Source organism: Octopus bimaculoides, chromosome 17 (genome assembly GCF_001194135.2).
Source record: "Octopus bimaculoides isolate UCB-OBI-ISO-001 chromosome 17, ASM119413v2, whole genome shotgun sequence".
In the NCBI taxonomy this organism is placed as follows: domain Eukaryota; kingdom Metazoa; phylum Mollusca; class Cephalopoda; order Octopoda; family Octopodidae; genus Octopus; species Octopus bimaculoides.
This window is the reverse complement of record NC_068997.1, coordinates 5,320,217-5,331,952: the sequence shown is the minus strand read 5'-3', so window position 1 is coordinate 5,331,952 and position 11,736 is coordinate 5,320,217. Positions and strand designations below refer to the sequence as shown.

General features: G+C 35.6%; 1 protein-coding gene across 3 annotated transcripts in view; it reads left to right on the top strand.

Annotated features, from left to right (window-relative positions):
- The window catches only part of LOC106883727 (F-box/LRR-repeat protein 7), a 41,299-nt gene that overhangs the window by 25,989 nt on the left and 3,574 nt on the right, over positions 1-11,736 (top strand). For 2 of the 3 annotated variants that reach the window (XM_014934839.2, XM_014934840.2), the window contains one exon: positions 8,001-8,798. In XM_014934839.2, coding sequence (XP_014790325.1) covers positions 8,001-8,798 — 798 coding nt within the window. Of the gene's footprint in view, positions 1-5,270; positions 5,917-8,000; positions 8,799-11,736 lie in introns of those variants that run through there. The other variant, XM_052973843.1, reaches the window with a different exon arrangement.

Here is an 11,736-nt window from a genome sequence, read left to right as displayed (position 1 = left end):
TATATATATATATATATATATATATATATATACAGGAATGTTTCATTTTATGTTGGGTTATAATAAATCTTAAAATTAGGTGCATACATGGCTGATAGGTAAGAAACTGTTCAGGCTACAATAATGATGAAGAAATCTCTTGTAAATGTTGTCAGCACCAATTGATTAGCTATGGTGAGAGATTCACACACACACACACACACACACACACACACACATATGATAGGCTTTTTGTCAGTCTCTCTCTACCAAATCCACTCACAAGGCTTTGGTTGGCCTGATACTATAGTAGAAGACACTTGCCCAAGGTTCTACTATTGTTGCAACCTATGAGTGGTGACATTATTCTCAGCTCTCCCGTCAACAAACCATCCAGTTGGTTTGCACCTTTGAAGTCTTGTAGAATAAGAGATTGCTTAGTTGAAAATAGATAAGGGTTAATGACAGGAAGGGCATCTAGCTATAAAATAATGCCTGAATAATATATTCATCTAACCTATGCTAGCATAAAAGAGCAAATGAAATTCTTGTTCATGTGTGGGTATCTGTAGAGATTTTTCTCTGAGAATGTTTGTATAAGTACTTGTGTGTTAAGTAAGTATGCACATAAGCATATGTGTGTCATCATCATCATCATCGTTGTTTAATGTCTGCTTTCCCATGTTCACAGCTGAGTGAAGCAGACTCTAGTCCTCCCACCTCCACCACTACTACCATGATCATCACTGTCACTATTACTTTTGTGCTGCTGTGTCACTGCAAAGACTTTCAGCCGACCAACTCGGCTCCTCCTCATTAAAGACAAACTTCCCTTCATTCAGGTGCTAACATGATGAATACTTCTGCTTATACCTTTTTATCTATATATCTGGGGTTTTTTTTTTTAGGTAACATTTCTTTTCAGCCAAGCATGTCTTCTGACATATACATACATTATATACACATACACAGTTGTGTGTCATGGTGAGGTGACACAATCCAGCAATCACTTCTTCAGAAATTTTACAAAAAACAAAAAACAAACAAAAAAAAAGGACAGAAAAAAACCAGGGCAAAATGTATTGAATGAATTTCATTAACTACAACATGTCTGTGTTTATATTTATATATAAATAGCTTTTATCTTTTACCTTTTACTTGTTTCAGTCATTAGACTGCAGCCATGCTGGGGCACCATCTTAAATTTTTAGTCAAATGTATCAACTCCAGTACTTATTTTTTTTAAAGCCTCGTACTTATTGTATCAGTATCTTTTGCTGAGCTACTAAGTTACAAGGATGTAAAGACACCAGCACTGGTTGTCAAGCAGTGGTGGTGGCAGGGGACAAACAGATTGAAAAACACAGACACCCACTCACACGCATGCACATGCACATGCAAACACACACAACAAGCTTCTTTCAGTTTCCATCTACCAAATCCACTCATAAGGCTTTGGTTTGCCCAAAGTTATAGTGGAAGACACTTGCCCAAAATGCCATACAATGCGGCTGAACCTTGACCCATGGGGTTGGAAAACGAACTTCTTTCCACACCTGTACTTGATATATACATATATGTGTATAATGCATGTTACACGAGATATGATATAGTATATATATTTAACCCTTTCATTACTATATTTTTGTTGAAATGCACTTTTTGTTTCAATAGTAAAATGACTTTGTCGTTATTAAGCTGGTGTTTGGAACACCACATGAAATTGTCATGGAAGGTTTTAGCTTAGATTACTTTAAAACAAAAAGTTTGTATCATAGAATCAGGTGGTTTTAGGTAGGTTGGTATCAAAAGGGTTAATAGTAGTAGTTAGTAGCTTTGTTGTTGTTTAGCCCCAAGTCAGACTGACAGAACAGACTCCTGATGAAAGGTGTTCAAGCTGTGGCCATTTTTTCTGTTTATCTTTCAGGTATAATGTAACTAGATCTACTTTATCATAGATATCTATCCCTCTATCCTAGCCTGCAGGATGTGATTTGATGGATATCTGACTGCTATTTCTTACAGATCAAGCAAATATATATATATATATATATATATATATATATATATATGTAAACACTTCTTGGTTCAATATTAAATCACTTATTTTTCTACATTATGTGAGTTTTGTCTCTGCTGTGATTAAATCACTCATCTATGAAATAAACAAAATTAGACTAATTAATTAATTAACCCGTGTAATTATTGAAGCTGAACCTCTTACATCTGACTTAGCCATCTTCAAAATAGGCAGACCACATAAGATACCATCATCTGAGATATACTGTGCCTGAGTAAAATGTTTGGATTGTGTGTGTATATATGTGTGTGTGTGTTTGTAATTAATATATTTTGTTCCTCAGTTCGTTCATATCGTTTATTGAAATTTGTCAAATATTAAGAAATTTAAAAACAAACAAAAAAAAAACTTTGTAGGTGTGTTTGTGTTGGGCAGGGAGAGTGTAAATTAAAACTTGCTGATCTTTAAGAAACTCCATAACATGCTAAACATATGATAGACCAAAATACTAGCAAGCTCACTTGATATGTTGCATTGGGTAAACATAGAATTGATTTTCTTCTTGCAAGAGGTTGCATGAACATGACTAATGGTAACTAATCGATGAACTTTATTAACCCTCTCAAAAATGTGAAACTTTAACTGCAATCCTTTTCAAAAACATATAAACTAATTCCCGATTCCCTAAAATTACTGGCCTTGTGCCAAAATTTGAAACAATCATTATTACCATTAATACAATTTATTGTGACATTATTAGCACATCTGTAAGGATGGCGCAGATGGTAATGTACTGAGGAGTGATTAATTTTGTTGATTAATGACAGTATGCAAATCCAACTACTAGTCAGCTTCAACGTTGCATTTTATCCCACCATTGGTCTGCAGGAAATATTTACTAGACTCAGTTCAATATACTACAGCTGCTCCAACACATCATCTGTGTGGGGTGGGGAGGGGAGGTAGAAATTGTATCACGCAATAGAAATTTGTACAATGTCAAGGGGTCATGAATGACCATGGTATACCAAAACCCATGTAAACAGGATGGGCAGAGACAACAGCAACAACAGGGCTTTTTGCTCTGTATATAGGATTTTTTTAATAATGCCTGCAGCTCATCTGCTCATCATCACCACTGCCACTATCATTGTCATCAAATATGCTTTTCCATGCTGGCATGTGTTGGACAGATTAAGATAGTGTTTTACTGCTGGGTGCTCTTCCCATCACCAATCCTTTCTTTCACCTCTCACAACATGCAAGGGTGTGGTGAGCCTACTCTAAATAACTAGGATGCACACCCATTGTCCTCTAAATAAAACAAAAAAAAAAACAATACAGTTCTATATATTTAAGAGATGAGGAATTATGTACATTATTTATATTATTTACAATTGACGGATATTTGTCCTCATCCTGTTTGTTAATACGTTTTGATTGATATACCCTCCAGCCTATCTTGAGGAAATTTCGAACCTGGGTCCTCATCCCTAAGGTATTTGATGATGATGATGATGATGATGATGATGATGTTGATGTTGTTGTTGTTGTTGTTGTTCAGGTCACTACCTGGAATTGAACTCGGATTCTTGGGGTTAGTAGCTTGTGCTCTTAACCACTATGGAGGGTATATCAGCCGAAACATTGTGTCAACAACAAACAAGATGAGGACAAATATCCGTCAATTGTAAATAATGTAAAAAAAAAAACAAGTGTTAAAGTACAAATTTAATTCAAACAAAAACAGGAAAAAATATGAAGCATAGCTTTGTGGTTAAGAAACTTGCTTTGCAACCACATGGTTTCAGGTTCAGTCCCACTGACTGGCATCTTGGGCAAGTGTCTTCAACTATAATCCTTGGCCAACCAATGTCTTGCACATGAATTTGGAGACTGTGTGGAAGCTTGTTGTGTGTGTGTTTGAGTTTGTACCCCACCACCACTTAACAACTGGTGTTGGTTTGTTTACATTGCCAAAACTGAGCAGTTCAGCAAAATAACCAATGAAATAAGTGCTAGGCTTAAAATACATTACTGGGATTGACTTTGACTAAACCCTTCATGGTGCTGCTCCAGCATGGCCACACTTAAAAGGTAAAAGATAAATAATTGTCCTGACAGAACATTATAACATCTGAAGAAATAACTGAACACAAGTCGATAAACTGATATTTATTTCTGGAAGGGCACACACATTTTTGTTGAAGAGTATAATTACAGCTCATGCAGTTGAGAAGCTTTCTAATAACACCATCTATGACCCACACACATATAATATCACTGTGCCATTGATAAAATTTAAAACGTAGACTGTCACCCCCCACCTGTCACCGACCCCACTTGCTACTCCACCACCACCACCACATTAGTTAATTTATGATCAAAATTTTACAAGTGCTACGAGAAAGATTGGGTTCAATGATAATAAGTTATGTTATAATTGTTTTCTTCCTGTTTCTATTAAAAGCTTGTAATTGTCCTGTTACTAAAGGTTAATAATGTTGATGATGATGATGATATTTTTTTAATTTTTTTTATTCAGTAGTTTATTCATAACAATAAATAAATAAATAAATAGAAATATTCGATGTTAATGAAATTAGAAATATTCAATTTCTAAATATCTCTTGCACGGTTCCTTGGTCTGTCTTCCTGAGAAGTAACCCTCTCTCTGTCTTCGCCCCACCCCAAGTTTTTTATCCCCTTACTTTCTTTTCCACTCCTCCCTCTACCTCTTTCTATCATCTCTGTCCTCTCTCTTTCTGCCTAGCTTCCATCCTCTTCCTTTCTCTCCCACCAACTCCCTCTCTATTTTCTCTTTCTCTCTCACTCTACATTCTCTCTCTACACACACAATTTCCATCTGCTTGCTCTCTCTCTGTCTTTTTTTTCTTTTTCTCTTTCTCTCTCTCTTTCTCCCTTTACAATTTATTTCATGGACTGAATGAATCATACAAGATCTTTCGCATTAAACTCTGTCTCTTCGTCTCTTCTCACTCTCTCTCTGTCCACTTATATCAGTCTCTCTCTGTCCATCTACTAACCAGTGCTGCCACCTTCACTTACCAACTCCATTGAGAAATCACTTTCACTCCCTCCGTTCTCTCCCCTCCTCCCTCCTCTACTCTCACCTCTTCACTATTTTCGTTTTCATAAATAACTCCCTCCTGCTATAACTCCTCCTCCTCCTTCCTGTTATGTATTAAGTGTCCTAGCAATGAAAGAAGGCTGTAATAATATGTAATTAACCCTCTCTCTTCCTCCACTTCCACATATTATTAGGATCAAAAGATCAAATATTTGTCGAACAGAAAACTTCCTGCTGTTTCCTTGATAGTGGCTTAGATTGCACATGGTGAATCTATCTGCCCTCTACTCAACACTCAGGACTCAATCAGCCACAGAACTCTAGCTACCTTCCACTCAACTTACAAGAAACTGGCTGCCCTCCACTGAACATTGTCTTGATATGGCATGCTAATTGCAAACATTGTTCACCTTCATACAAGCGATGTTTGTTGCACTCACTCTTCAGTGAAAATATATCCAGATTAGGGAAAATATTACCTTACTTTGAAACATGAGGGTTGGCAGCAGAAAGAGCATCCAGCCATAGAAAGTCTGTCTCAACAATCTTGTTTGACCCATGCAAATATGGAAATGAAGACATTACAACAATTATGATGATGATACTGTTTTATTTGGACCAGTGCCTTTATTTTGGTTGGCTGCTTATACTGGAATATAGTCAGTGAAATAATGTGCTGGTGTACGTTGAGCAACATGGTTATAGTATAATATAGTAAAACAACAGGGTAACATCATTAGTAGGAGAGGTTATGAAGGTAAAGGAGGAGGGTGAAATACTGGAACTGAAGAGATTAAGTTAAAAGAAGTTAACAAGACATGAAAAGGTGAAATATTCTTTTGTTTTTTAGAAAGGTAAAGTTGAATACAGAGGAAACGCTGCTAAGCATTTTGCCTGGCATGTTCATAATTCTGGCAGCTCACCACCTTAATAATAATAATAATAATAATTTTTTATAAACTTAAGCACAAGAAATTTTGTGGAGAGGGTTCCTTGTTTATATTGACCCTAGTACTTGACTGGTACTTTATTTTATTAACCTTGGATGAGTGAAAGGGAGAGTTGACCATGGCAGGGTTTAAGCACAGATTGTAAAGGGCCCTAATGTAATACTACAAAACTGACAACTGCCTTTTGTGTTGAACATTGTCACCACCTATAATGACATTATTGACAAGCGGGACATTTCTCTGCCCTGAAAAAAAAAAACTTGTTGCTATGGACATGCAATCTTCCCTATTCCTCTCACTAAGCATATGGGGAACCCAAACACCCAGCTTGCTGACTTTTCCTATCTTTTCCAAGTGGCCACAGATAGTGGATTGGGATGTGTTGAGGTCAACTGCTAACTCCCAAATACTTTTACGAGGATTGAATTTCACTAATTCTCTTAAAGCCTCTTGATTGTAGTCCAATGAGCATCTTGGTTTGAGTTGATTTCTCAGTGACAAATCTCTGGAACGAAGCTTTGAAAACCAATTTCGCACTTGCTGATCAGTAACGACACCATGACTGTAAACACTGTATATTTTCTTAGCTGTTTCTGTGGCATTTTTTCCATTCTTAATCTCTCACATCACATGTCAAATATGCACTTTCAGTTCATCCATTTTAGGGGAGTGAAATTTGATATTAAAATAGGATGTGCACGCTTTCACTGCTTAAATATGAATGACAGGTGAATCTCTTTGAAATGGTAGTTTCCATTTCAATTTTAAACAGCTGAAGTTCGAAATGCATTGTTACAATTTACTTCCAAAAAACAGAAATTATTTTACTCGACCTCGTGTCTGTGTGTATATATATATATATATATATATATATATATACACACACACACACATCCACACACTTTTTTTCGTAACACATAACTATTTCAAGTTGAAGTTGTTCCACTTCATATGATTTACTTTCTAAACTATTCATTACAAGCTGTCATTACTGCTAGAGTTGTTCTGTTTATTTATTTATTTATTTATTCTTTGAAAGTTCATTGTTTTCTTTGTCTCAAATATTCAACTTAGGTTCATAAATTTCAATGATCAATTTTCTCCTTTTTCTCATTGATAAATCTAATCAGTATATATAATACGCTGTGTTATCTATATATTTGATATGTTATATGTATTTTTAAACACACTTATTCCACTATTACCTATTGTATTCACCTTACTAAGAGGTATCAGGTATTCAGTTTCAGCTTATTGACTTATTACACTGCACACATGTATTTCCAAAATACAAATAATTTGAAATTACAGATTGAAAGTACAGAAGGCTAAGGTGTGTTGGTGCTTCCTCATACCTATACAGGAAATATAGTCCTTCAGGAACTTTTGCAGTAAATGTGAATTAAAATAATGCTTCAATGCATTTGTAGCTTTTGCGTGGGAGTGTATTGAATGTGTTACAAATGCACAGATTTTGCATAAACTAAATATGTTGTCCTTTGAAAACCTTTAGAAAATGTACGTAACCTGTTTGTAAGATCATGTACCCATGTGTAAATATGCATATATTTTGGGAAGTTTTTCAATACGAAAACATGTACATTTGTGAAATTAGGTAGAGCATTTACTGTAGAAAATAATGTAGAATAATTAGTGAGTCATTGACTAAAACATATTGTACAATATTAAAAATAATCAAACCTGTATAATATTTGGTGAATGAGAAATATAATTTTCTTATTTTCCTATTATCTTGATATTTTTATTTACATCCTCATACTCTCATTAACAACTTTCATCATGTACATTTTTCAGTAATACATCCAATTGGAAATATCAAATATTCATGCATGCAAAGTTTAGTAAAGCACCTGCCATCATTATTGATGGTTTGGGTACTCTAGTGATAATGATGATAAGATGATGATGATAATGATAAAAATAATAATGTATATTTCAGATCCAGACCAGAATGGAGAATCCCTTCAAGACTCAAGCTCTGGGGTTGTATCTACGACAACGTCTACATTTAAGGGATCCTATTCTTCATCAGAGTCATTATTGGACAGTAGACATTCTGGGTGGTCGTCTCCGACGGCAACACCAACCATGCATAGTAAATCTTATGTCAGGCAAAACAAAAATCAGACTCGTATGCACAATCTGACAAATCCTCATAATAATAATAATAATAATAATAATAATAATAATCACAATAATGTGAACAACACTTCTTCTTTGGGAAGTTTCCCTAATGTGGACATCATCAATGCCAAACTAAACAGAATTCACCTTGAAAAACCCCCTAAACTCATGCTTGGTATGAAAAAAAGCAAATCCCAATCCCGTAACTCCCCTTTTCAATATCTTAGCGATGACATCATTGTGAAAATTTTTTCAAACCTGACAACAAACCAGTTGTGCAAGTGCTCACGTGTTTGCAAGCTGTGGTACCGTCTGAGCTGGGACCCAACCCTCTGGACAAGCATTGTGTTAAACAGCATAACGCTGGATGTGGACAAAGCACTACGGTGTCTTACCAAACAACTCAGCTATAATACACCATCAGTTTGTGTGATTATTGAAAGAATCAATGTCAATAACTGTGAAAAACTAACTGACAAAGGACTGCACACCATTTCCAAACGCTGTCCAGAACTTCGGAAGCTGGAAGTCCACAATTGCAGTAATATAACTAATTCTGCCCTTTTTGACCTTATATCGAACTGTGTTAACTTGGAGTATCTAAATGTCTCAGGTAGGTGTACAGTCTTCTTTTTTCACTTTTATTGAGGTTATTTTTTTTTATTTTTACATTATTCTGAAGAGGGGTTTTACAGTGAAAATTGGTTGAAACTTTGGACTAAGTGTCTGGTGGTATTTAGTTATGTGCTGGTACATTCCCAGTTCAAATTTCACTGATGTCAGTTTTTGTGTTTGATCATTGATATTACTAAAGTACCACTTATGTCCTGGGGCTGATTGAATTGATTGCACTCTCTAAATTGACTTCAGATTTATTAGCAACATAAGGACTATTTAGTGAGGAGGAAGAGGGTTAGGGGCCATAAACTGTGCAGGGCTTTCCAGAAACTGGAAACTGTTCTGGCTGAAGCCCTGTTGTGTACAGAAAACATGGGCAAAACAAGAGTTTCAGGGGAGAGAGATTGTAGTTGTAGCAGGAGAAAGTAAGATGAATTAGTATTTAATGTAGAGTTTGAAGGATCAACTATTTTAGTGGATTACAAGATGAGGAAGGACTAATACATAATGGTGTGGTTGAGTGGAAATAGAAATGTAGTATGTTAGTTTAGAGCAGGGGTGTCAAGCAAAGGTAAACATTCAGCCTATGGCAATGTTTGGTTCAGTCCCGAAGTTTATTTTTTAATTTTAAAATATTTTATAAAATATGCCATTCTATAAAAAATGTCAGCATATGTTCAAAGTCAGAGCCTGACTATAGTCGTGACTAACACTGGTTCTGATTAATCAAATCGGTGCACCTGAGAGAATCTTTTCAACCAATAAAAAAGAAGCTTATGAATCCATATGCTAAAAGATGTTACCTATTCCCCGCCACCTTCACTTTGCCTATACTTGCTGAACCAAGCAAAGTATTTTTTCAAATTCATGCACATGTTTATCCAAATGGATTCTTACGATATGAAAGATACCGAGAGGTTTTACAGCTGAAACAATGCAAGCTTTCTCTCAAGTATTGGTCTTCTCAAGAACTGTATGCAATCATTTGGACATCTGTTTCCATTCATACTCTAAAGACTCTTACTCAATAAGACTGGATGGGATTTTTTCTGTACATCTCTGCACACAAACTTTGCTAACACTTTGTATTCTTTTTCTCTTAATAAAGTTATTATAATGTATATTGAGCCTGTTATCCATTATTTTGGTCTACATTGTGAATAGAAATTTTAAGAATAATTATCTCAGCCTGTGATGTTAACTTCTACTTCAATCTGGCTCACAAAGCCATATGAGTTTGACACTTCAGGTTTAGAAATGCAGAAGCTGTTCCAGTTCTTGTAGAAGATTGAGAGAGGACACTGCATGTTGTTGAGTTAGAGGTTGTTACCTGTTTAAGATAGAAAGGGGTAGTGTGTATCATTACACTTTCAGGTATTTCAGCTGTACACCAATGTGTGGAGCACGCTCATGTTTTGTTGAGGATCAGCTAAATTATCAGTATGAGCCAAATCATTGGTCAGATGATCAAATATTTCCATCACATCATAAATTAATTGACTGTGATGACACTGCATGGATGACATTTAATATCTGAGCTCCTAGGTTCATATTCTGATGCTGACATTTTGTACTCATCAACAAGGGAGTCCACTTCATTCACCCTAGTTCCAATCGACTATATCAATGGGTTAAGGATATCCTCCACTAAATCACATCCAAGTTGTCAAAAATCAAAACAAGGAGACACTTCAGTGTGTATGTATTTCATTGATATTACCAAGATAGGATATTAGTCTATTGTTGGTAACTCCTCATCACCTTAAAGAACGTAAGACTGAATCACTACCACCCTGAGTTGACATAAATAGACACAAAGCATCCACACACAGCAAAACATCTGTAACTGGCATTTCATTGTTTACAATGGAAAGGGTCCTCCATTGATCCAATCAACAGAACAGCCTGCTCCTGAAATTAACATGCAAGTGGCTGAGCATTCCACAGACACACGTACCCTTAACAGTTTTTATAGAGAATGTGACAAGACTGGCCTTTTGAAATATGGGTGCTACTCATTTTCGGCAGCTGTAGAGGCTATTTGTATAGCATTCTAAATATATATATATATATATATATATATATACACCTTTGAAAAGTATACTGTGGGTTTTGTCTGAAAAAAAATCTCTTCATGGACATCTTGTTGAAAATAGTATATATATTGGATCATGGTAAACATCATTGCAACAGTGACTCACAAGAACAATTATGTTTTCTCCTACTTGGAGTTTGCCAATGCCATGCACCTACTTGACATTGTCTTAGATGAAATTCATGCTTGAGTATATAGGAAACTGTGAATAATACATCCACTGGTAATGTGGAAAGCTTGCCAGGCTATAAAAAAATGTGAATGCAATTGAAACAGCATTAAATTACAGTTGCCATCTGTGTATCATACTAAATGTATTTACAAACTGGAAAGACATGATACTGTGGGTTTTGCCTCAGAGAAAATCTCTTCATAGATATGTTGTGTTAAAATTGTATTCACAGACTAGTCCATTTTTTAATTCACTTGGCTATTTCTACTTATACCAGGGCCAACTCTATATATGAGTGTTATGTCAAGTACCGCTTTGCATATTTGTACTAAGTCTACATATGTATGTGTGTGAGAGGCGTGTGTGTATGTCTGCGGAGACATTTTTTTTAGTATGCCCCCTTCTACTCCACCACCATCTAGATACAATAAACCTTCATAAACCATCTATATATAGAGAGCCTTCAATTCACTTCTTTCTATTTTCCTATGTGTGCAAGTATGATTGTGTGTATATAATGCATGTGTTTAATGTGCTTTGTGTGTGTGTGTTTACATGTGTATGTTTAGTGTATTTTTGTATTGTGTGCATATGTTTATGTGTCTGTTTAGAGTGTATGAATTTAGTATTGTGTGTGCGTTGTGTTTCACATTCCCCCCCCCCCCC